Source organism: Trichomycterus rosablanca, chromosome 7, assembly GCF_030014385.1.
Source record: "Trichomycterus rosablanca isolate fTriRos1 chromosome 7, fTriRos1.hap1, whole genome shotgun sequence".
In the NCBI taxonomy this organism is placed as follows: domain Eukaryota; kingdom Metazoa; phylum Chordata; class Actinopteri; order Siluriformes; family Trichomycteridae; genus Trichomycterus; species Trichomycterus rosablanca.
In genome coordinates this window covers 23460525-23488327 of record NC_085994.1, presented here as the reverse complement: position 1 = coordinate 23488327, position 27803 = coordinate 23460525, and the positions used below count along the sequence as shown (strand labels likewise).

Here is a 27803-nt window from a genome sequence, read left to right as displayed (position 1 = left end):
GGCCCTTAACCCTGTCAGCTCCAGGGCCACTATAAAATGGCTGACCCTGTGCTCTGACCCCAGCTTCCAAACAAGCTGGGATACATGGAAAAATAATTTCTGTGATTCTATGAGGTTCTATTCTATTCTATTCTATGAGATTCAATTCTATTATGTTCTATGATATTCTATTGTATTCTATTCTATTCTGAGATTCTATTGTATTCTATTTTATTCTGAAATTCTATTGTATTCTATTCTATTCTGAGATTCTATTCTATTCTGAGATTCTATTGTATTCTATTCTATTCTGATATATTCTGAGATTCTATCCTATTCTATAAGATTCTGTTCTATGAGATTCTATTCTATGAGATTCTATTCTATTAGATTCTATTCTATGAGATTCTATTTTATGAGATTCTGTTTTATGAGATTCTATTCTATAAGATTCTATTCTATGAGATTATATGAGATTCTATTCTATGAGGTTCTATTCTATTCTATGAGATTCTATTTTGAGATTCTATTCTGTGAGATTCTATTCTATAAGATTCTGAGATTCTATTCTGTTCTATGAGTTTCTATTCTATGAGAGTCTATTCTATTGTATGAGATTCTATTTCATGAGATTTTGTTCTATAAGATTCTATGAGATTCTTTTCTATTCTATGAGATTCTATTCTATAAGATTCTATGAGATTCTTTTCTATTCTATTCGATTCTATGCGATTCTGTAAGGCTTATCGAGCAGCAGAAACTTACCTGTATACATTTTTGTTTGTTTGTCTCTAGCTGACTACAGCACCAGCGAGATGCTTGTGAACATGGGGAACCTGCCTTTAGACGAGTTCTATCCAGCAGTTGCCATAGTAACCCTGATGCGCATCCTACGTGACCCTTCGCTCTCCAACCACCACACCATGGTGGTGCAGGCCGTCACCTTCATCTTCAAGTCACTGGGCCTCAAGTGTGTGCAGTTCCTACCACAAGTCATGCCCACGTTTCTCAACGTCATCCGAGTGTGTGACACCAGTATAAAGGAGGTAAGCGTCCACTTCACACTGTCTGAGAAAAAGCTGTCTGCTAATTCACAAAATGTGATTACGTTTCCAGTTTCCGAAACATTTTACAAGTGAGGGAAACCACCATGAAGCGTTGTTCTAGATTTCATTTCATTTATGTCAATTAACAGATTATTTTATTCACCCTATACTAAAGCAATAAGCCACGAGAGGCAGTGCGTTACTGTGATTTTATCACGGTCTCGAGTGGCTTATTGCTTTTATAAAATGGCGGTCAACATCTAATACAATAAATACAACAATGTTTAATTCATAAATGTATTTATTGTGTATAAACTTACAATAAAGCATTGTTCCGCGACAAGGTAGTTCGATTAACAGTGTTGCTAGGCAACATGAGGGCGAACATAACATTCACTTTTTCTTTTCAGTGGCGTATTAATATGGAATGATGTGAGGTGGTCATAGGTGTGCGTTTATCAGGGATTTTACAACGGCTTCGAACGCGGCTCAGCCAATCAGATTTTAGGAGCGGAACTATCCGTTTTATAAATAGTGTTTTGACACCCCCTCTCTGCATCCACATAATCAGTTGGGAGTTTTGCAGGCTCAGTTACCTGAGCAGTGTTTTTTAGCTGCTTTAGACTTTGACATCTTGGACATTTTGACTGATCGATTGCTAACTGAATTGCCGTAGGATTGCTAGGACCGCCTCATAGTCCAGATTAACCAGTAAACATGAGGCACTTGAACGCTATGTGAATGATAAACACATAGTGAGGTCAGTATTAGAAGAAGGGTTGAGCATTTTTATTTTTAATGGGGATTTTAGGGCTCTGTATGGGCTACTGAAGTTCCTCTATGGTACACATGCTTTGTGCACAGTGACACATTCAAGCTGGAACAGAAAAATACCTTCCTCAATTTTCTGCTATAATCATTTATAAATTAGTTAATTGATTAGTACATTAAGCAGTGGGTATGGCCTAAACATCTTAACTCCAGTATCAGGAGGGGTGTCCACAAACTTTTGGTCATGTTTCTGAATGAGTTTATTAAAAGCATAATGACTTGTTTGTATTGTGTTTTGGTAACACCTGGGCTCTGTTTCATTTCTAGCTGGTTCCACTCTTGGGGATGGTGGTGTGCTTTGTGAAGATCCATATTCGACCATACATGGATGACATTGTCGCCCTGATCCGGGTAAGTCAGATCTTTTATCACAGTGATAAGTGACAATGGTTTTCTGAAGTAGTCTCCAGTCCATGTGGGGCTATATTTATCACAGCAGCGTGACAGTTTCTCTTACAATGTTATCTCAGGGCTGCGAGGGACTCAAAGTCTTGCCTACAGGCACTGGACTCCATGGACACAAACAACTCAATAATAACCAAAATTTTGATCAAAGACAAGGAACTGAAAGATAAACAATACAATATAAAATACTGTTGGATACCAGGACACTGTGGAATACAGGGAAACGAAAGAGTGGATAACATCGCCAGATCGTCCAGAAGTCAGGACATAACCTTTCTCCCCATCCCAGTCACAGATACCATCCCAATAATAAAAGCCTTCATAAACACAATATGGCAAGAGAAATGGGACAACCAAACCAACAACAAACTCCAAGAAATCAAACCTAACACAAAACCGATAGGTTACAAGATGGAGAACCGATACCACCAAGTCATCCACACAAGGTTGCGCGTAGGACACTCCCAATTGACGCACAAACATCTACTTACAGGAGATGAACCCCCTACCTGCCAGAACTGCAACGTGACACTGACAATTAAACATATACTGATTGAATGCCCTAGCCTGCAACGACAAAGACAGCAACATTAAAGATCTCTTCGAAAAGACCTCACCAGGGAAAATACATAATTACTTAACTCATGTCAAACTAGTACACTTTATGTAATAAAAGAAATGATGGGAGTACCAAGCCACACCCCGCCCTCTAAAAATGTATATGAAACAGAAACTTGACATGCCACGTATATAGCCGTAATCGTGCTGACGTGGCAATAAATCCCAGCTATCATCATCATCAGGGCTGCGAGGTCACGCATATTTAACAGTAGGTTTTGGTTGTGCCCTGCATGGACTCAATTTCCTATGAATTCCATGAATGTTTTCACAATGTCCAGTAGGGCTGGGCGATTTTCACGATTAATTCAGTTAATTCAAATGAAAGTTTTCACACGATATTAGAAATAATGACAATCGCGATTGTTTACATACTTTATATTTTAATGAAAATACCAACATGTCACGAGGCAGAAACTGACCAGACGTTCACTGAATAAGGGCAAAAACAGTGTACAAAATCAGGCAGAGTCCAAAACCAGAGGATAAACAGACAGGCAGTGAAAACCAACAAGGGTCATACACGGTAACGGCTAGATTCAGAAATAAGGCACGCAAACGCGATCGGTAATACTTCACAACGAGACAGACAAACAAAAGTGTTTAAATAAGATTCATGGAATTGAACACAGCTGAACTGAATCAAAACTCCGGAGACGGACCGATCAGGATAGTCACGTGAGAGTCTGTGGGCGCATGGGAATTGTAGTCTATATTGTTAGAAGTGGAACGTGCCCCCTCCATCCAACCCCCCAGTCACAGGAGGACAAAATCAAAGCTGAACTCAGTGCTTACTTGATGTCCCCTATCGTAGATACTGATACAGACTCACTTAATTGGTGGAGATAGTAGATAGGCTTGTGTTTTCCTTTTTAGAAACCTGTAAAGAACTATTTGTGGTTTTGCACTTTGTAAGGAGGTTTTGCTTGCACATTAGTTAAAGTGAGTTGTTTGTGAGCTATTCTTAAAAAGAATATAGCTAATTAAGATTTCTGTTTTGTTTTAATTATCATGAATTATTGTTGTATTGTTATAAAGTTTGAGTCATTTGAAAGGACAATTATAGGTGGTGATTTTAAATTAAAATGCAAAAAAACAACAAAAGAAAATTTTCAATTGCATTATACAAGAACAAACAAAAACAATCACAATCGTAATTGAGAATCGGTAATAAATGTGAAAATTATCGAGATTTTTTTATTTTTATTTTTTGCAATATCGCCCAGCCCTAATGTCCAGTATGGTAGATGGTGAAAGATCAATTCACATGTTCATTGTAACCATCTGAATAATACACTGTAACTTGAATGTTTTATAAGCTTCAAATTTTAAATGTGTTTGTATTTACAAACTACAGTACAATGAAGCTGATCAGTAAAAACATTGGAATCAGTCAAGAGACCGAATCACAAATCTTCCTTTTTATTGCATTTTACAAAATGTTCAATTTTCTGCAAATGAAATGGATAGTTTCTGTTTATTTACTTATTTCTTGACCCACTATCCAGATGTAGCTTAGCAATTGCTATTGCAGATCTATCATAAGACGTCCTGCTGAGGGCTTTGGACCTCTCCTTCCAACAGCCAATAGATGTCCAGTCCAAGATCATTTTGACAGTTTTATAAGGCATCTGAGTCACCCTTTCCACCTCGGTCGTCTGTTCTTTGCTTTTCAGCATGGTGATTTACTCCTTTGGTTTATGAAGTGGTATCAGATATTAAATGTTGGATAATCGCTATTCCTGAACTCCTATTAAGATACAAACACCCCTCGGTTTGCCTCGTTTTAAGTTTTTTTACAGCCATACATAGACACCTTTGCCCCATATCAAATGAGAATGCAGTGTGCAAAGAGTGACTGCAAATTGAAGAAAAAAAGATTAGAATATATACACTGATCAGCCATAACATTAAAACCACCTCCTTGTTTCTACACTCACTGTCCATTTTATCAGCTCCACTTACCATATAGAAGCACTTTGTAGTTCTATAATTACTGACTGTAGTCCATCTGTTTCTCTGCAAAGATAGTCAGGACCCTCACAGGGCCACCACAGAGCAGGTATTATTTGGGTGGTGGGTCATTCTCAGCACTGCAGTGAGTGGATCAGACACAGCAGTGCTGATGGAGTTTTTAAATACCGTGTCCACTCACTGTCCACTCTATTAGACACTCCTACCTAGTTGGTCCACCTTGTAGATGTAGAAGTCAGAGATGATCGCTCATCTATTGCTGCTGTTTGAGTTGGTCATCTTTGAGATCTTCATCAGTGGTCACAGGACGCTGCCCACGGGGCGCTGTTGGCTGGATATTTTTGGTTGGTGGACTATTCTCAGTCCAGCAGTGACGGTGAGGTGTTGAAAAACTCCATCAGCATTGCTGTGTCTGATCCACTCATACAAGCACAACACACACTAACACACCACCACCATGTCAGTGTCACTGCAGTGCTGAGAATGATCCACCCTCCAAATAATACCTGCCCTATAGTGGTCCTGGGAGAGTCCTCACATTGAAGAACAGCATGAAAGGGGGCTAACAAAGTATGCAGAGAAACAGATGGACTACAGTCAGTATTTGTAGAACTACAAAGTGCTTCTATATGGTAAGCGGAGCTGATAATATGGACAGTGAGATAACATCTGGTGCTATAGCATACAAACCTCATTTCCAAAAAAGCTTGGACATTCGGTAATATGCAATGAAAACAAGTATCTGTATGTGGATTCTCTGGATTTTGAAGGTCTCTGATCTTTATTTAACAGACAAAAGTAAAGTATTAAAGAAATATGTTTATTTTTCTCTTTTTTCCATACATGCAGGAGTATTGGACCCCCAACAACCCAATGCAGAACACTATCATCCTGCTCATAGAACAGATAGTCGTGGCTCTGGGAGGAGAGTTCAAGCTGTACCTGCCTCAGCTAATCCCACACATGCTGCGTGTCTTCATGCACGATAGCAGCCCAGGCCGAGGTGTCACCAACAAGGTAAAGGCGTCTTCTACATGCACACATCAGCACATGCCTATAGACAAGCTCTCAATATACTATACAGTGTGCAAAATGATAAACAACACCTGAAATAATACACCTCAGGCATGTATTAAATGTTGGGCTGATGGTAGTGACTCCTGGGACATGTGCTGAATGCAGCTGAAATGATCAGGCATAATGACCAGAGTGAATTTAATAAGGGTCAGATCATTATGGCCAAAAGAATCTCTAAAACAGCAAGGGGTACTTACAAGCAGTCGTGGTGAGTACCTGTCGACAGTGGTCTGAGACAGGTTGCTGGGCGGTCAAGACTCGTTGATACTAGAGGACATGAAAGCATCTGGTACGAACTGTGGATGATTTTAATATTGGTAATGAGATAAATGCTAGTCCTAAATGTGTCCTGACTCCACCCAAAAGTCCTTCACTGTTCTGGGATTTATTATTTTATTTATCCTAATTTAGCATAGTCAATTTGTCCTCCGCTGCTGGGGGATCCCTGATTTACATTTACATTTTCTGCATTTGTAGCGTCGATTGCTGTCGAGGTGGGTATATTGCTGCTCACGCATCCTCACGCATCCTCCAACCCGCTTGCAGCACTTAGCGGAACCCATTTTCACCTATGCATTCTGCACAGGCGTCTCCCTATCTGCCAATCAGGGTCCTTACTAGGGTTGGGTATCGCCATTAATCTCCTGGATCGATTCAATTCCGATTCACAAGGTCCCGATTCGATTTCGATTCAACACATTTAGGCATATTTGAGTTACATTAACAGGTTTTGTTTAAATATGTACAGATGTACAGAGAACGAATGTGATAATTGTACAAAGAACACTCATTATTAAAAATATTTGTGTTTACATAAATAATTAATCTAAAACAGAAAACAGTAACATGAATTTTTTTATTACTATTTTATATGTCTGACACGCTACAACAGTGTACATGTAATGTAAACATACACCTGATTGTTGCACAGCTTATGTCAAGTTTACACTACACGACTTTCTGATTTGTCCGGTCGCTGTACAGTTCACACTACACGACTCATAGGTGATGGGGGGTTTTACACTACACCATCTATCACCAACTGGAATCACAGGTGAGCTTCTCTGATCTCCCAAACTACGTTTTGTCACGAAAACAAACGTGAGAAGTGACGAGGAGTTTAATGATACCACGTCCAAAATACACGTCAGCAAGTAGCGAGAGATCAAAGTTTGTGCGCCGATGTGCAGTGTAAAATCAAGGAGAAAAATAAATGAATCTGAGTGGATTTGGCAACACGAGCAGCAGGGATCGTTCTATAGTGAGTTGGAGGTTAATAAATATTTTGTTTTGTAGAGAACGATAAGGTCAGAAATACTGTAAAACTTGTGTGTGCTGATGTATTCTGATAGAAACTATATTACGCCCCTGTCCCACCTGTTTACAACCTCTCCCCTGTGTTTCCCCTCACTGTTTCACACATTGACCCGTCGCCGAGCGAAAATCAGTGCAAAAATCGTGTAGTGTGAACCAGACATAACTTGAGCTTCTGCCATGCTGAACTGATGTGCAGGTCAGATCTCGTTGCGCGAAAAAACAGTGGCTGGTCACGCGAGATTAAAAGGGGTAACAGATTTCCGTGCACACCGTGAAAAGGGGTTCATGTTCAAGATCGATCTCGCGTTTATATGAATCGATATTGGATCATTCAAATAAAGATCGCTAGATAGCGCCCAGCCGACCGGTGGCAACGCCGAGTTTCGAACCGAGTTCAGAATCTCTGCGCTGTTGTGCTAGCGGAATATCCCGCTGCGCCGCCTGGGCGCTGTTCCGGGATTTTGACTAATCGTTTCAGACCACTCACAGTGCATTTCTAGGGAAGCATCTCACAGTCCTAAAATGTCAATATCAGATGTAAATCTGTGTGTTCTGAAGATTAAAGTAGGGCTGGGCGATTTTCACGATTAATTCGGTTAATTCGCATGAACGTTTTCACCCGATGTTAGAATGTGACAATCGCGATTGTTTACATACTTTATATTTTAATTAAAATAGCAACATGTCACGAGGCAGAAACTGAGCAGACGCTCGCGGAATATAAATCAGGGAAAGTTTAATATCAAAAGGGCAAAAACCGTGTACAAAATCAGGTAAAGTCCAAAACCAGAGGATAGACTAAAACAGTAAACGGAAGACAACAAGGATTATACACAGTAACGGTTAGATTTAGAAATAAAGAGCGCAAACACGATCGGCAAAACGAGACACAAACAGAAGAGTTTAATTAAGATTCACTGAATCAAACACAGCTGAACTGAATCAAAACTCTGGAGACGGTGAGCCCGATCAGGATTGGCTGACCGGGACATGTGACAGTCACGTGACAGTCCGTGAGAGCTTGGGATTTGTAGTCCACATTGTTAGAAGCAGAACGTGTCCCTTCCATCCACCCCCAATCACAAGAGGACAAAATCAAAGCTGAGCTGAGTGATTACTTGATGCCCCCCCCAGTGTAGATACTGATACAGACTCACTTAGTGGTGGAAACAGTAAACAGGCTCGTGTTCCTTTTAAGAAACCTGTAAAGAACTTTTTGTAAGGTGGTTCTGCTGCACAATATTTAAAACAAGAGTTGTTTGTGAGCTATTCTTATAAAGCATATAGATAATTTAGATTTCTATTTTGTTTTAATTATTATGATATCGTTATTGTTATAAAGTTTGAGTCCCTTACAAGGGTAATTATAGGTGGTGCTGTTACTATTTTTGCACTTCTGCAGTCTTTTAAATTACAATGCAAAAAAAAAGAAATTTGAGTCTTATTTCAATTGCATCTTTTTGATACTGCATCTTTAAAACCATTGTGCTTCTTGAACCCCATCTAACAGACATATTTTTAAAATCTCTTACTGTATTTTCAGACCAGATGTAATCGCTTCATGGTGTGCATTAGCCGTGGCTTTTATAGACAGACAGACAGATTGGTTCACAATGGAAATCTGGAACTTGTTTTGTTTAATGGACAGGATTTTTAGCGCTTTGACTCCCACTTGCGGAACCTTAGGGAGATCATTTGCTCATTCAGGAATAGCTGAAGAGCTTGTGTCATGGATACTAGATTAAAAAGCTTTTCGATTCAGAAGAAGGCAAACGTCCTGGGTTGAATTATTCTGATCATGGTTGTGATTATTACATGTCTTGTATTATTTAGGACTAAGTACAGTCCAAGTTGTTCGTTTTTTTTTGGCATTTACTTAAACTAGGACTGCAGAAAATCCTTGTTTCTGACTGGCTTAGCATTAATGTAGATCCACTCAAAGTTTTTTTTACAATTTGAAAATCAGTCTGTTTGGTATATGCATTTGTGTGGAATAACTGTTAAATCCACTCTGAAAGCTCCATGTGTATCTGTGTTTAGCTGGATTTTCCTCCTGTTCCCCTTTAAACTTGTGTTCTAGCTCAGGGTGCTGAGAAATTGTGAGAATCAGCTTTTCAGAGAGTCTAAAACGCTTCTCGTTAAAAAAAAAAGCTTTACGTGATATAATTTATTTAAAGAACAACATAGGAACACGAAACCTCTCTTAATTATTACTGCTCATAAGTTCCTCACTCGTTATTTTAATACAATTAGTCACGTTAAGCTTTGTTCATGCTAAGAGATTCATGCTTTTACCACATCATATCAAACAGTTTGTCTCATTGGAGGCGCTTTTAAATGGTCAGAGGCAACTTGAGCCAAACATGGCAAAAGTGAGCTCTGCGCACCGGCCAGGAAAGAGCAGAGGAAAGCTAAGCAGCACCGCCACACTTCATAGAAAACAATGGCACAGTCAGTGCGAAACCCACGCAGACACAGGGAGATCATGCAAACTCCACACAGAAAGGACCCGGACCGCTCCACCTGGGAATCGAACCCAGGACCTTCTTGCTGTGAGGCGACAGTGCAACCCACTTGTCCACCGTGCTGCCCCCAGACATGATTGACTATGTCTGAGGAAGGATGAGAGTGACTGAGGCCTCACCATAGATTGGTGTTTTGAATTGTGCTCATTTCTTGAAGCTAAGTGGTAAAACATGAAACTAAAATAAAATGAAAATATAGCCTATCCTATATAATCATAAATCACCCTCTTTCACCACAGCTCCCATGTGAAGTTCCTTTAAGCCTTCATTGGGGTACATCAATGAATATTTATCTGCCCTAAAGTGCTGGGATGTCGAGCCAAAGGGACACAAAAATCACAGTGGCTTATAAATAAAACGCTTCAAAGGGAAGGAAAGAATATCATAAGCTCCCGGCGCTCTTTAATCTTCAGACGTCTAAAGAAGATCCCTCCACCACCGCTCGGATAGAGTCTTGTGGGTTCAATCCACCAGACCTGCCATCAAGTCTTCAACCTCACATGTATACAGAATCTCTCCCGACATGACATCTAATACAGTAGAGTGTGCACAGTGGCAGATTGGGCCGTGGTTTGGCAGTGAGCTTGTGTCAAAATCTGGACCACCTTGGAGGTGATGTGCTAAAATAAAAAATGGAAAGAAATGCACTCAGACATGGGCTACAATTATTCTGTGTTCTATTTCCACATCTGAAATAGTCAAGACGTTCAGGCGAGGGGTTTCTCTCTGAACGGGGGAGCGTTATGATTATTTTGGGAAACCATTCAGAGCAGGTCTAGAAGTGCTAATGGGGCTAAGACTAATCGTTTGAAGACATAGGTCACCACAAGGTTCTATTTAAACTTAATAATGATATATACACACTGATCAGCCATAACATTAAAACCACCTCCATGTTTCTACACCCACTGTCCATTTTATCAGCTCTACTTACCATATAGAAGCACTTTGTAGTTCTACAATTACTGATTGTAGTCCATTTGTTTCTCTGCATGCTTTGTTAGCCCCCTTTCATGCTGTTCTTCAGAGCAGGTATTATGTGGGTGGTGGATCATTCTCAGCACTGCAGTGACAATGACATGGTGGTGGTGTGTTAGTGTGTGTTGTGCTGGTATGAGTGGATCAGACACAACATTGCTGCTGGATTTTTTAAATACCGTGTCCACTCACTGTCCACTCTATTAGACACTCCTACCTAGTTGATCCACCTTGTAGATGTAAAGTCAGAGATGATCGCTCATCTATTGCTGCTGTTTGAGTTGGCCATCTTCTAGACCTTCATCAGTGGTCACAGGACGCTGCTCACGGGGCGCTGTTGGCTGGATGTTTTTGGTTGGTGGACTATTCTCAGTCCTGCAGAGACAGTGAGGTGTTTATAAACTCCAGCAGCACTTCTGTGTCTGATCCACTCATACCAGCACAACACACACTAACACACCACCACCATGTCAGTGTCACTGCAGTCCTGAGAATGATCCACCACCCAAATAATACCTGCTCTGGACCATTGAAGAACAGGGTGAAAACAGGCTAAAAAAGTATGTAGAGAAACAGATGGACTACAGTCAGTAATTGTAGTGCTACAAAGTACTTCTATATGGTAAGTGGAGCTGATAAAATGGACAGTGAGTATAGAAACAAGGAGGTGGTTTTAATGTTATGGCTGATCATGCATGACTTCTAACTGACTGTTTTTTTCTGTTTTGCAGCTGCTCCTGGCCATACAGCTGTTTGGTGCCAACCTGGATGACTACCTCCATCTGCTGCTGCCTCCTATTGTCAAGCTGTTTGATGCCCCTGATGTCCCACTGCAAGCTCGCAAGTAAGTGTAACCACTGTCTTATTTGCACAACTGTTTTATCAGTTTAGGATTATATTTATAGAATATGATTACACTGGTCATTCATGTAATATCCAGTCAGTCAGTTGCCATTAGAATGGGATTAGAAATGTGAATGACCTTGACCGGGCCTTGGTTATTGGTGCCAGTAGGGCAGGATTTTAGCATATTACAGTCTTCAGAAGTAATACAGGTTAGTGCAGAAAACATCCAATGAATAGAAGTTCTGTGGCTAGAAACACAGAAGGTCTGTCTGAAAACCTAAGGAGCTGCCTTGCTGCCTACTGCTTACCTAGGCAGCTGCCGAATAAGAGAGGATTCTGATAAGACACCGAACTAATAAGACGGATTTTTATATGCACTACTTAGGCAGCGATTACGGCACCGCAGTTTTTGCTTACTAAGCTAACACAGTTAGCCTCAGGCCATTCAAACCAATGGGCTAAGGCAGCACAGCCCGCTTGCCTGCCAGCTAACAAACTGTCACTGACAGTACATTTACATTTAAGGGTTAAGGGCCTTGCTCAGGGGCCCAACAGTGGCAACTTGGTGGTGGTGGTGGGGATTGAACCGGCAACCTTTAGATTACAAGTCCAGTACCTTAACCACTGAGCACTGACAGTAGACATGCCCAGGTTTTTTTTAATTATTCATACACTCATGCATTAGTCAGATCTGACCAAGGAGGGTTGCAGACTGTAATGTGCCTAATTTTTTTGTCCTGCCAAAGGCGGGGTCTCACAGGTCACATTTTCGCATTTGGAGAGCCACGCACTAAGATCCGCGTATCAGCCATCCCTCATGCAGGCGTCTCAAACAGTCAGCAGAGGCCATAATTGTACCAGCAGTGAGAAACCCTCGCTTGACCATTTGCTTTCATACAGACACGGTGTGTGTTCGAAAAAATAGGGAGCTACCTTGCTCTGTTAATGCCTACATAGGCAGCTATCTAAGTAGAGAGGATTCTAATAAGTCATGGACTTATAAGTCAGATCATTCGAACGCACTACTTAGACAGCGATAACATCGGGTTTCGCTTACTAAGCTCACACAGTTAGCATCATGCCTCGCTTACTAAGCTCACACAGTTAGCATCATGCCATTCAAACCAATGGGATGAGGTGGCACAACGTGCTAGCATGTCAAATACTATCTTCCACCGAGTACCGAAAACGGTTAAACTGTCCCTGACAAGCCTGAACTTGCAAATAAATGCACTTGTACGCCTTTATACAAATTAAACATCAATGATAATTTATTTAGATTTATTTAGCTCCCTCTTTATTCAGTCAGATTATCACTTGGAATTAAGGCACCTTAGTAGGCAGCATTTTAGGGTATCTAAGAATTTAGATAGCCTTCATCTCTGGAGTGAAGAGAACTCACTAGTTTTTTAACACAGACCCAAGGTTTTTAAAATTATTCTTGTACTCATCCCCCACCTTTTTTCCTGAATTTTTTCATATCTTCTGCTGCTGACCCCCAGCCCTGACTGTGGAGGGCTGCAGACTGTCATGTGCCTGCTTTTTTTGTCCTGTCAAATCAATCAGGCAGCAAATGCCGTACTTAAAGCAGCAATAATAAGTCCCTGCTTGACCATTTGCTTTCATACAGACACAGCCAGTCATGTCTGTCTAGGAACCCGCCTGGTTGATAGCACAACTGAGATTCAAACTTGGATCTCAGCGATGGTGGGCTTGCACATTAGACCACTTGTTCGATAATGTTTACATTTACATTTTCGGCATTAGCAGACGCTTGTGATACTGTGATAGTATAATGTCTAAGCAATTGAGGGCCCAACAGTGGCAACCTGGCAGTGGTGGGGCTTGAACCTGTGACCTTTTGGTTACTAGTCCAGTACCTTAACCACTAGGCTACAACTGCCCTGATAAAATTGGTCAAAGAGAGCCGCTCAGGTGGCGCAGCGGTAAAAAGACACGCCGCAACCAGAGCTGGATTCTGAGTACATCGTATCGAATCCAGCTCTGCTTCACCGGTTCGAGGCTGAGTGGATGCATGAGCAACGATTGGCCGGTTGCTCAGTTGGGGGGTGGGACAAAGAACCGGATGTGGGTCTCTCTCTGTCACAATGCGATTACGACCTCTGCCGGCTGATTAGAGGCGCCTGCACAGAGATGAGGAAGAGTGCCCTTAGGGTGTGTCTCTCCGCATGCGACGCTAGGTGGCGCCAAACTCATCAATGTGTGGGTGGCAAAAAATGCATCCGGCTGCTGCCCATGTTTCGGAGGGGATATGGGTTAGCTTTAATCTCCTCGGTCAGGGCAGGGTTCGGCATAGACCGAGAGGAAGCACGATGCAAATTGAACAAATGGATGCGCTAAAGGGGGAGAAAAAGGGGAAAAATTAAAAAAAAAAGAGAAAAAAAAATTGGTCAAAGAGGTATAGCCAGACAACAGTGCTTTTCACAAGTATCCTGAAGTTACTGGTGGCTTTAAATGTTCAGTTCCAGCTTTGGAGATTGGTAAAGCAGTGCTGGCAAGGACAAATGCGAATCGGGTGACTCTCAGTATCGGGACACCGCTGATTGAAACACCAGAGCGGTTTGGCCCATGGTCACCTGTCAGCTTTAATCTATTCGCACCACTCCTGTGAAACACTGTGCAAACCCAGAACTTGGTTTTGTGTGTTTACATTTTGAAAAAGAATGTGTTGGCTTTGTGTGAGAGGAAACGTTAGGAAACATAAATATACCGTGTTTAGATCGTAACTTATCTGGAAAAGAGATCAATGGAAAATGAATCAATATATTCTGATCTGGAGTGTTAGTGCTTACAATAAAAAGCGGAATTTTTTAAAGTAGTAATTTAATGGTATTTAGCAGATGCTTTTATTAAAAGCGACTTACCATTGTGACCACTTTGCAAGTCTTGCTCAAGCACCCAACAGTGGCAACCTGGCAGATGTGGGGCTTGAGCCAACAATCTTACGTTTACTAGCCCTGTACCTTAACTGCTGAGCTACCACTACCCAGAGATGGGGACTCGAGTCTGCGACTCGTAGGTAAGTCACACACACAGTGACTACAGACTTGACTCGGACTCGTTTCAAATGACTCGGACTCGATATATAAATATATATTTATAAACATATATTTATAAACATATGTACCTCCGCAACGCACGCAATGGGTAAATGTTACAGCCAGCTTCCGGCGTAGTGATGAAGCTCTGCTCCCTACTCCCTACACAATTTGAAGTTCACTTCATTTGAACATTTTCCTTAACTTTGGATTGGAATCTCACTTAAAGTGGTGGAATACCCTACGAAGTGCACTTCACAGGTTGAATGGAACGCTCCTACAGAATTGGCGCTAATGGTTGAAGACCACTTTCTAAACCAATCAGACCTTCTGATTGTAATTTTTTGAAAAAAAAAATGCTGTTATTTGCATTTATCCAGTTTGCGTCACGAGTTAGTGTTTTAATTATAAGCACACATTTACAAAATAACAAAAATTTAATACCTTATAAATTTAATAGATGGACTGGGAAAGTAAAGGCACTATAAAAAAGTGAGACAGTTTTATCTGAACTTAAAGATTATTTGTATATTTCTACGCTACGTTCAGTTTTAGTAAATGTTTTGTGTGTATATATATATATATATCCTCCCCCCCCTTTTCCTCCCTCTTTAGCGCATCCAGTTTTTGCCCGTCAATCATCCTCTGACTAATGCTGGTCCCTGCTCCTGATTAGGGAGGATGAGGCTGCTCCACGCCCCCTCCAACACGTGCACAGCAATGAAACATCTTATCACCTACACTTAACGAGTGCAGTGCAGTACAGCACTGTGTATGGAGAGCCACACCCTCTACCGCACTCGTTTCCCATCTCCGTGCAGGCGGCACCAACCAGCCAGTCCCCAGAGTCCCCATCCGGCTTAATCCCGCCCCTATCTGAACAACAGGCCAATCGATATATGCATGGTGGATCTTGCTCACCACCTCATAGAGTACAACATCTCAAGTTTGAACCTTGGTGGTGCTACTAGTTTGGCTGGGTGCTCAACAGACAAAATTGGTCATGCCTAAAAAAAGGGAGGTGACTTCAGGGTAAACCAAGGTTCTTCTTGCCCAGATGGCCAATTTGTCCAAACAGCCACCTGTAGAACAATTTAGGAATATGCCATGTTTCTTCCATTTAAACATTTTTGAGGCTTCTTTGACCCTGGGCGCACACTGATCTATTCCTTGCCACAATTTGATCACAGACATCAACAGACAGTTCCTCAGACTTCATGCCTTGGATTCTGTCCTGACAATACAGTGTAAATTGTTGGCCCTTATTGACCCAGGTGTGTTCCTGTATGACCAGTCAATTCAACTTGCAACAGGTGGACACCATCTAAGATCTGGACACATTGTAAGAATAATTTAAGCAAACCAGACCACTGTTAGGAGTGCCACAGCAAAGAGTCAAAATTTTTTCATGTTGTCATCATGGAGCGATCTTACATGCTTGCCCACCCCTCACAGAGTACAGAATCTCAAGTTTGAATCTTGGTGGTGCTACTGGCCTGGCTGGTCGCTCAACAGAACGATTGGGCATGTCTAAGGAAAGGAGGTTGGATAGTGTTTCTCATCATTGCTGCTGCTGATACAGTTGTCTGTTAGGGCAGGGGTAGCTCAGCGATTAAAGTACAGGACTAGTAATCAGAAGGGTGTTGGTTCCAACCCCACATCTGCCAGCTTGCCACTGTTGGGCCCGTGAGCAAGGCCCTTAACCCTCAATTGCTTGCAATCTATACTGCCTCGATTGTAAGTCGCTTTGGATAAACGTGTCTGCTAAATGCTAAATATCTCAATCTATTTCCTCAGCTGCTCCCGTTAGGGGTCGCCGGCGGATCGTGATACGCTTTATTGATTTAGCACAGTTTTTACACCGGATGCCCTTCCTGACACAACCCTTCCTGTTTATCCGGGCTTGCGACCGGCACTACAATGCACTGGTTTATGCATCCTAGCGGCTAGGTACCTATAGGACAATTCAGTGTCTCCAGTTAGCCTGGCTGCATGTTTTTGGACTGTGGGAGAAAACCCACACAGACACGGGGAGAACATGCAAACTCCGCACAGAAAGGACCGGACCGCCCCATCTGGGGATCTAACCCAGGACCCTCTTGCTGTGAGGCGACAGTGCGCTACCCACTTAGCCACCGTGCTGCCCTCTAAATGCTAAATATCTAATGTAATGTAATGTAAATGTAATAGAGGATTAGGTGTAGCTTGATGGGTAACCATGGCAACTGTATTTATTTTAAGTCAAATCCACAACACAACAAGTGTCGAAAAAAAGGGGTCTGAAAACTTTCTGTATCCACTGTAGTTGTGTTTTTGTCCACCTGATACTGATGCAGCGATGAGACTTTTAATCAATGACGATTGACTTACACTATAGAAACAAAAGTATTTGGACATCAGACCATGAGCTTCTTGAAAATCCCATTTAAAAAACAAATGGTATTAAAATAGAGTGACTTCCATGTGATCGTTTCAGCTATAACAACAGCCACTCCTCTGCAAAGGCTTCTCACAAGATTTTGACATATGTCTGTGGGAATTTGTGCCCATTCAGACAAAAGAGCATTTGCATGATGTTGATGCTGATGTTGGTCAAGAAAGCCTCAGCTGATGTTCCAGTTCTTTCCAAAGCTGTTTAGTGGGGCTGATGTCAGGACTCTGTGCAGGTCACTGGAGTTTCTTTAAACCAAGCTTTTCTTCATGTTTTTATAGACCTTTCTTTGCGCACAGGAAAGGGTCTTCCGTAAACTGTTGCCGCACGGTTGGAAGCATATAATTTCCATCATATAACTGATTTATTACACCTGTCTGAAACACCGGAATTCAGTAATGAGAAGGGGATCCCAATACTTTTGACCATAAGGTGTAGCATTATGTCACTTTTTTAAATCTCTGGCATTACACAGCTTTTTCCGGTAATTAAAAAACACCAACTTTGATGGTTCCCTGACGAAAAATTAACCCATAAACACAACACTCACCCATGTCTCTTCTTTCACCTGAGCTCTTCAGATTAAAATGAAAATGCCAAGACCTTCCAAAGTTTCCAATGCCATTTGCCAATTTTGTACACCCCTTCAGTTCTTATTTTTACTTTGTTTTCTTCTGTAGGGTTGCCTTGGAGACCTTGGACCGTTTGACGGAGTCCCTCGACTTCACTGACTACGCTTCCAGAATCATCCACCCCATCGTTCGCACTCTGGACGGGACCCCTGAGCTGCGAATCACTGCAATGGACACCTTGTCCTCGTTGGTTTTCCAGCTTGGTAAAAAGGTACCTGTGAGAGTCTAGTGCCACTACACGCCCCAGTTACCAAACGTTTCAAGTTTCAAAGTTGTATTTGTCACATACAGGTCATACATGGTATTAGCAGTGAAATGCTTTTATATCTGTCCGGTCACATCAATACCAAATAACAAAAGAAAAAAAGGACACTTAAGGTGTGTTCGAAAAGCTAGGGAGCTATCTACATAGGCAGCATTTTACGTCATCCTGTGCACGCTCCCGAGAAGGAGGCTGTTCGAAATCCTAGATGCCTTAATATCCTCACTACTGAGGCATCTTAATATTTCAATGTTATTTTCACTCAAGAACGAGTGAGCATCCGACGCTGCCTTGGTGATCAAGGCAATCCCAGAATTCATTGCGGCTCGGGTGCTCTTCTCTCACAGAAAAATAAACATGGCTGACGGTGCGGACAAACAAATGGAGTTATTTTCAAACGTAAATAAAATATTACTGATTTTTAACTTGTATAAACTTGTACCGAGTGTTTTTATTTGCAAGTTCGGGCTTGTCAGGAAATGTAACCGTTATCGGTACATGAAGGGAGATGTTATATTGACATGTTAGCGTGCTGTGCTACCTCAATCCATTGGTTTTAATGGCAAGATGCTAAATGCTAAACGCAAAACCCGATGGAATCGCTGTCTAAGTAGTGCGTTCGAATAACCTGACTGAAGTCACTAACTTATTAGAATCCTCTCTACTGAGGCAGCTGCCTATGTAGGCAGTAAGACAGCAAGGCAGCTCCCTAGGTTTTCGAACACACCCTTAAAATACAAATTACAACTATGTATAGAAAAATTTAAGAGATAAAAAATAAAACAATTTTTTTCTTTATTTTTGTATTTTTTTTTATTTTTTTTATTTTTCCCCTTTTTCTCCCCCTTTAGCGCATCCAATTGTTCAATTTGCATCGTGCTTCCTCTCTGTCTATGCCGAACCCTGCCCTGACCGAGGAGATCGAAGCTAACCCATATCCCCTCCGAAACATGAGCAGCAGCTGGATGCATTTTTGCCACCCACACATTGATGAGTGTGGCGCCACCTAGCGTTGCATGCGGAGAGACACACCCTAAGGGCACTCTTCCTCATCTCTGTGCAGGCACCTCTAATCAGCCGGCAGAGGTCGTAATCGCATTCTGACCAAGAGAGACCCACATCCGGTTCTTTGTCCCGCCCCCCAACTGAGCAACCGGCCAATCGTTGCTCATACAGCCACTCAGCCTCGAACCGGGGAGGCAGGGCTGGATTCGATACGACGTACTCAGAATCCAGCTCTGGTTGCAGCATGTCTTTTTACCGCTGCGCCACCTGAGCGGCAAAAATAAAAAACTTTAAGTAGATTACATTTAAAATTAAAAAAGGTGCAATGCGCCACCTGGGTGCCTTAAGATGGAATCTTTCATTCAGCCATGATAATAGCCATAGCAGCTGACATGGCGTTAAGAAGATCTACACATAATTTTCTGAAGCGTGTGTGTACAGATTCGTGCCTGTTCCATCAAAAAGGGATTTGTAGGGCCTGTCCTGGCTCACGATCACAGCTCTAATTCAGCCGGAAGGTGTTCAGTTAGGTTGAGGTCAGGACTCTGAGGTTTCTTCTTATCACTCATCAAAGCTGGTCTTCATGGACCTTGTTTTGTGCACGTGCATGGTCATGCTAGAACAGGAAAGAGCCACAGTGGTTTCCTACAAACAGTTGGGACAAAGTGGAAATCGTGTGATGGATGTCATTTATTTGAAATGGGTGTGGTAGAAGTTAAAGTAACCCATGAGAAAGGTACACAGGCTTCGGGAGTGACCTGAAAGAGAGGCATATTTATTGTCATATTTATTTGAAGAACATTTTTCAGTCATTCATATTTTTGCATGTTTTTGATTTCCTGACTTTTTCATTCAGCAGTGGAAGTAAATCTTTCAAAGTGTGCATATAAATAGGAGACGGAAAACCCGTAATTGACAGGTGAAGCTTGTAAAGAAAAGCTTCTCCTGTTTACCAGTCCTCTTTGCTACTTTTAGAAGTTCTCCAGCGGTGAAATCACTGGTCCCTTTTGAGTTGATAGGATGGCCGCTAATGAGAGTGGGGTGAAGTCATTATCTTTTTATCTCTCAACCCTGACTGCTTTTAAGACCGCTGTGACAGCATGTGGCCGCCAGTGGCAGCAGGCGTGAGGCCTGCAGCTTTTGATCATAAAACGGCATTAGGGAGGAAGTAGCTCGTCATCTGGATAGACATCAGCGGAATTACCTTCTAAGTGCTGTTTGGCTCACTTCCTCACATGGCACTTTTCCATTACTGAATGAGGCTAGTTAACCAGAGGCATTTAGTGTTTAACCATGTTTGTTTGTCTCCCGATCAGGCATAACATTATGACCACCTTCCTAATATTGTGTACAGCCCTGACCCGTCGAGGCATGGACTCCACTAGACCCCTGAAGGTGTGCTGTGGTATCTGGCACCAAGATGTCAACAGCAGATCCTTCAACTCCTGTAAGTTGTGAGGTGGGGCCTCCATGGATCGAACTTGTTTGTCCAGCACATCACTCAGATGATTGATTGGATTGAGATTTGGGGAATTTGGAGGCCAAGTCAACACCTCAAACTCGTTGTTGTGCTCCTCAAACCATTCCTGAAGCATTTTTGCTTTGTGGCAGGGTGCATTATCCTGCTGAAGGAGGCCACAACCATCAGAGAATACCTTTTCCATGACAGGGTGTACATGGTCTGTAACAATGCTTAGGTAGGTGGTACGTGTCAAAGTAACATCCACATGGATGGCAGGACCCAAGGTTTCCCAGCAGAACATTGCCCAAAGCATCCCACTGCCTCTGCCGGCTTGCCTTCTTCCCATAGTGCATCCTGATGCCATGTGTTCCCCAGGTAAGTGATGCACACGCACCCGGCCATCCACGTGATGTAAAAGAAAACGTGATTCATCAGACCAGGCCACCTTCTTCCATTGCTCCGTGGTCCAGTTCCGATGCTCACGTGCCCATTGTTGGCGCTTTCGGCGATGGACAGGGGTCAGCATGGGCACCCTGACTGGTCTGTGGCTTTGCAGCCCCGTACGCAACAAACTGTGATGCACTGTGTATTCTGACACCTTTCTATCAGAACCAGCATTAACTTCTTCAGCAATTTGAGCTACAGTAGATCGTCTGTTGGATCGGACCACACGGGCCAGCCTTCACTCCCCACGTGCATCAGTGAGCCCTGACCGCTCATGACCCTGTCGCCGGTTTACCAGTGTTCCTTCCTTGGGCCACTTTTGATAGATACTGACCACTGCAGACCAGGAACACCCCACAAGAGCTGCAGTTTTGGAGATGCTCTGACCCAGTCGTCTATCCATCACAATTTGGCCCTTGTCAAACTCGCTGAAATCCTTACACTCACCCATTTTTCACACATCAACTTTGAGGATAAAATGTTCACTTGCTGCCTAATATATCCCACCCACTAACAGGTGCCGTGATAAAGAGAACAGATAATCAGTGTTCATAATGTTATGCCTGGCCGGTGTATACACATTTAATGCTGTGCTAGTAACTATAACAATAGCTTTATGCTGTTCTGCAGTAGTAGGCACTCAAGCACTGCTAAAATAACTATGTTATAATGCATTTTTTTTTACCACAGTACCAGATCTTCATTCCCATGGTGAACAAAGTCATGCTGAAGCATCGAATCAACCACCAGCGCTATGATGTGCTCATCTGCCGCATTGTTAAGGTCAGTGTCTCTTCCACCTCTATTTACTACATCAACTTTGCTCCAGATTCCCCATTCATCACCAGTCCTCCTTTACTATTAAACCAAGAGGGCGGCCTCACAACAGCAAGAGGGTCCTGGGTTCGATTCCCAGGTGGAGCATTCTGGGTCCTTTCTGTGTGGAGTTTGCATGTTCTCCCTGTGTCTGTGGGTTTCCTCTGGGTGCTCCGGTTTTCTCCCACAGTACAAGCATGCAAGTAAGGTGAATTGGAGACACCAAATTGTCCATGACTGTGTTTGACATTAAACTTAAACTGATGAATCTTGTGTGGCCAGGAACTACCTGTCCTGTCATAAATGTAACCAAAGTGTGTAAAACATGGTGTTAAAATCCTAATAAATATAAATATATTACACCAACCAGGGCTCTAGAGTGCGACCTAATTTCTCAATGGTGCGACTGAAAACAACCTGAGGTCGCACCGGTGCGACCAGCCGTTCGAGGCAAAAAAAAGTCTCTGTTACTCTGAAAGTCTCCGGTGCAACAACAGACACACATTAGGCCCATATCTAATCATGTCTATATGTCTAAACCAATCAGAGATAGTGAATGGCGGGACCAGCATCATCAACGGTGGGCGTTACACAGCGAAAGTTAAGAGTAGTAATATCATGGCGGAGTGTGTAGAATATGTGTGAGCATCTGTGCTGCTGTTACAGATGTTGGTTTTAATGTAAAAACATCAATCAAATATCGGTGATGAGAAGACGTGACGTGTTTGTCTCAGTTGTTGTTTTCTTTAGTTCGTTGACGTGAGAAGAGTTTTGCGCTTCGCTTTTACCGCGACTCTCGACGTAAATAACCGATTTGCTCAGCGCTCGACTCGATAGATAAAACATCATTAAAGTTCCATTATACAAACAAACATCTGTGTGAAATAACCATCAAACCCAGTCTAACAGCTCCACATGTATCTGTGTTTAGCTGGATTTACTTCACGTGTGCTGTTTATATTTCACGTTAAGCGTTGTTCGTTCTGTCCGGGTCACTTTTACCACCTCATATCACACAGTTCATCTTTTTTAAGGCACTTTAAAAATATCAGCGGCAAACTGACTCAAAATGTAATAATGTCATGTAGCCTATGTCAATAATATGCGTCTCGTTACTGCATTAACCATATGTAATATTCTTATCATTAAATGAGATGTGCAGTTTGAAGCCCTTAAAACACTTGCACTTTTAATTTAGTTTTTATTTCATTTATCTTGAGTTTAAATTTCAGCTCAGTGAAGCACTTTAAGCACCAACACTTTTTCAGTAAGTTACCTTTCTTGTAGAATTGTGCTTCAAATAAAGAACTTTATGTTGACCAGATTGTTAGTTAATCATTTACAAGTCAATATTGCCTATATGGACAGTGATTTAAAAAAAAAAAAAGTGAACCTGTAAAACTGAGGTGTTAAATGCGATGCGGTCGAAAATCTGGGTGCACCTAACTTTTGTGCTGGTACACCTAAGAAAAAAAGTTAGGCGCACCAGTGCAACCAGTGCAAAAAGTTAGTCTAGAGCCCTGCCAACATTTCCTCCTCCAATGCATGGCCCCCTTCCATCCAAAACACTTTACCCATGTACCATTTCTGATCCCTCCTGCAGATGTTTTGCAAGGACACATGATGCTGTTTTCTTCCTTTTTCCCCCCCAGATGAGATGGAGCAGGTATGTCCATGCAGGAATATTTCACATTTTGTTCTTTATGTTCGTCTCTCAGGGTTACACTCTGGCCGACGAGGAAGAGGACTCTCAGATTTTCCACCATCGGCAATCGCGTAGTAGCCAAGGGGACACGCTGGAGGGCAGTCCGGTGGAACCAGGACCAATGAAGAAGCTGCATGTCAGCACCACAGCACTTCAAAAGGTCAGCGTGACTGGATCGAACTTTAATTAGGGCTGAGGTAAAAAATTATTTGTGTATTCATACACCGATCAGCCTTAACATTATGACCACCTCCTTGTTTCTACACTCACTGTCTATTATATCAACTTTACTTACCATATAGAAGCACTTTGTAGTTCTACAATTACTGACTGTAGTCCATCTGTTTCTGCATGCTTTGTTAGCCCCCTTTCTTGCTGTTCTTCAATGGTCAGGACCATGGCTGGATTACTGACCGGGCCAGTGGGGCCAGCGCCCAGGGGCCCTTGAGATCAGGGGGGCCCTGGCCCAAAACATTTTGCGATGCCTATCAACATTTATGATACAATATATTTTTATTTCCGAGGGCCCTCCATTTTAAGGATCCTCTGACTATTAGGTACTTTGACCCCAGGGCCTCTTGGGGGCCCTAGCCATGCTTTTGGGGCCCCTAGCCATGCTTTTGGGCCCTAGCCATGCTTTTGGGGGCCCTAGCCATGCTTTTGGGCCCCTTATGAAAATGGATGAGGCGTTGTGGCACTGCTCTGACTTCGACTTCTGGCTATTAGGGGTCCTAGGAAAGAGGGGGGCATATTTTTAGAGGGCCCTGGTTATGAGAGCCCCTACCAGGGGGCCCTAGAGAAGAGCAGGGCATACCATTAGAGGGCCCTTGATCACGAGGGCCCCTACTATGGGGCCCTCGACTTCCATAGAAGTCGTTTACCATGGCTCCTTGACTTTCTAGGGACCTACAAATTGCCAGGCAAGCTACCATATTTCATATTTCATTCAGGATTAGGATGCGCCAAAGCCGCCTGAACCGCCCAGGGGCCCAGACTATCCTTAATCCGTCCTTGGTCAGGACCCCCACAGTGTAGGTATTATTTGGGTGGTGGATGATTCTCAGCACTGCAGTGACACTGACATGGTGGTGGTGTGTTAGTGTGTGTTGTGCTGGTATGAGTGGATCAGACACAGCAATGCTGCTGAAGTTTTTAAATACCCTGTCCACTCACTCTCCACTCTATTAGACACTCCTACCTAGTTGGTCCACCTTGTAGATGTAAAGTCATAGACGATCGCTCATCTATTGCTGCCCACAGGGCGGTGGACTATTCTGAGTCCAGCAGTGACAGTGAGGTGTTTAAAAAAATAAAGCAGCGCTGCTTTGTCTGATCCACTCATACCAGCACAACACACACTAACACACCACCACCATGTCAGTGTCACTGCAGTGCTGAGAATGATCCACCACCCAAATAATACCTGCTCTGTGGTGGTCCTGACCATTGAAGAACAGGGTGAAAGCAGGCTAAAAAGTATGTAGAGAAACAGATGGACTACAGTCAGTAATTGTAGAACTACAAAGTGCTCCTATATGGTAAGTGGAGCTGATAAAATGGACAGTGTGTGTAGAAACCAGGAGGTGGTTTTAATGTTATGGCTGATCGTGTACATCTCCACAATGATTCCTGAAATTCTATCCATTTTGCTTCCAATTTATTGATGTCCAAGCACACTGTTTACTTCGGCCCCATGACTATTTCACGTGAGTCTTAGCATGTAGCTCACTCTTCTGGGCCCCTTGTTCAGACAGTAGGAGTCGCTGTTGCTGCCTCCAGCCTCTGCTCCATTCAAATATTGGTAGTTGTGTTTGTACACTAGTGGCACAGACAGTAGTGGAAGGCTAGCACAGTAGTCCGCTACACTGATTTGCGAAGATCAGTCTGGCCTAATGTCTGAACTTATGTTTGAATATCGCCCAGGCCTCTCTACTGGGAAGTATGCAGCACCCTTTTCCCCAAATTTTCTGGTTGTATCCAATTACCTGATTGAATGTCTCTTTCTCTCCGCTGCTGTTGACTTCCACTCCGACCGAGGAGAGTCGTGACTAACACACACCCCCTCCGACACACGTTCAGTAGTCGACTGCTTCTTTTTACCTGCACATAACGAGTTCATACAGGGCTCAGTCTCGCATACAGAGAGTCACGCACTGATCTCCATTATCCCCCGTCTATGTGTCAGTCAGCCAGTAGAGGTAGTAATTGCATCAGCTATGAGGAATCCCTTCCGGCATCCAACCCAACAGACGAGCCAATTATTGTCCATTGTCTGTATAGACGCCCAACCTGCTGGTAGCAGAGCTGAGATTCAGACCTAAGTCAAGTCAAATGTATTTTTATAGCGCTTTTTACAATGAACATTGTCTCAAAGCAAGTATACAGAATCCAGGACCAACAGACCAAAAATCCCTACTGAGCAAGCCGAGGGCAACAGTGGCAGGGAAAAACTCCCTTAAAAATACAGGAAGAAACCTTGAGAGGAACCAGATTTAGCAGGACCCATCCTTCTTGGGTGGCCTGGAGGATACTTTAAATAAACAGGATTTACACAAATCATACATACACACAATTACATTGAACTGAAAGTTATAACTAGCAAAAATAAAATTGGAGTTCTTTATTGTTCAGTCCAGTCTGTGATAAAGTCCACTGTAAGTTCTGGACATTTTTGGTGCAAACACGCCAGGTTTCCGTTCACATCTAGTAGAAGCAGCATTGTTGGCACAGCAGTCTCAACTTGCCGTCTTTGCCGTTCGATTCCCAGGTGGGGCGGTCTGGGTCCTTCCTGTGTGGAGTTTGCATGTTCTCCTCATGTCTGCGTGGGTTTCCTCCAGGTGCTCCGGTTTCCTCCCACAGTCCAACGACATGCAAGTGAGGTGAATTGGAGATACTAAATTGTCCATGACTGTGTTTGACAATAACCTTGTGAACTGATGAATCTTGTGTAATGAGTAACTACCCTTCCTGTCATGAATGTAACCAAAGTGTAAAACATGATGTTAAAATCCTAATAAACAATCCTAATATTAATCATATGATCAATTCCTAAAATTCAGCTTATTGCAGCTGTTGCGCTTATTGAGACCCCTTCAACGTACAGGTTAAATTTGTCCTATTAGCAGCTTTTTTATATCCAAGCTCAGGTTTTTTTGTCTTTTATTATGGAATCAAAGGGACAACAGTATAACGGCACGCTTCTCAGAAGGCACACATGTCTGAGAATGAGGAATTTTAAACGACAAAACAGTAAATGAAAAGTAAAAGTGTATTAAAAGCACAATGTTCCTTTACTGTGGACTCTCTAAGGGGGTTGAGTCGTGCCCGGACAAACACAGTTTTACTAGTTTCACAGCGTATTAATAAAATGAAGTGAGATTCTCATAAGCTGTGATGCTACGATTACTGGGAATAGATGACAAGGCATCCGAACGGTAAGGTTCTGTCAAACATCCAGCCACAATCTAACCTTTTCTCTATTTGGCCGGTACGTCAGAATGGTTCACCACTGCGGACTGAAGAATAAGCCGATCTTTCCGTCCTCTTTCACCCAAAACCTGCAAGCTCTGGTCAACGCCACCTGCTTTTGCTTTTCTCGTGAAATGCTTCTCCGTAATCGCCTCCACATGTTTAGTTCCCTCGCTAATATTCAAATTAATCCTAAAAGCTTTGTAAATGATTGCACATCAAGTAGGTGAAGTCACTCTGGCTCGGTTCAGGCAGGCAGATTAAATCTAATCTGAGCTCAAATCTGATTTATGCTGGACACATGTTTTCCAGTCTGAACAACTGAAAACGATGCTGCTTCTAATTTCTGTTCTGTTGGATCAAAGCCGCATTCATATGTGATTTAAAATCTGATTCAGATTGGTCCACTACTGCTGAAAGTTCAGATCTCAGCTCTGTTATCAACTGGCTCGGCTCCTACACAGACGTTAGGCTTTGTCTAAAAGAAGGAGGCTAAGGGGGTCCCTTATTGGTACTGCAATTACGACCTCTGCTGGCTGGTTGAATGTGGCTACACAGAGACAGGAAATAATGGAGAGCAGTGCGTAACGCACTGTGTCAACACGCTTCAGGCAAGTGGAAGAAACCCGAGGGGTCTGTGTTAGGTACTGCACCTGGTCTGCAGCAATAGAATGGATATGACTAAATTGGGAGAGAATGGGGCACTTTTCGACATCAGCGATTTGCGATGATGACAACAACAGGAATAACATGGCATAATGACTAACAATGACTAACTAATAATGGAGGCTCACAGCCAGAAGGTCCTGGGCTGAATTCCCAGCGGTCTGGTTCCTTTCTGTGTGGAGTTTGCATCTTCTCCCCGTGTATGTGTGGGTTTCCTCCAAAGGCTCCAGTTTTCTCCCACAGTCCAAAGACATGCA

At 42.7% G+C, this 27803-nt stretch overlaps 1 protein-coding gene across 3 annotated transcripts in view; it reads left to right on the top strand.

Annotated features, from left to right (window-relative positions):
- mtor (mechanistic target of rapamycin kinase) overlaps positions 1-27803 on the top strand; it is a 225174-nt gene that overhangs the window by 33169 nt on the left and 164202 nt on the right. For all 3 annotated transcript variants that reach the window (XM_062999154.1, XM_062999155.1, XM_062999153.1), the window contains 7 exons: positions 775-1025; positions 2124-2207; positions 5703-5870; positions 11482-11594; positions 17767-17929; positions 21582-21674; positions 23426-23572. In XM_062999154.1, coding sequence (XP_062855224.1) covers positions 775-1025; positions 2124-2207; positions 5703-5870; positions 11482-11594; positions 17767-17929; positions 21582-21674; positions 23426-23572 — 1019 coding nt within the window. The remainder of the gene's footprint in view (positions 1-774; positions 1026-2123; positions 2208-5702; positions 5871-11481; positions 11595-17766; positions 17930-21581; positions 21675-23425; positions 23573-27803) is intronic.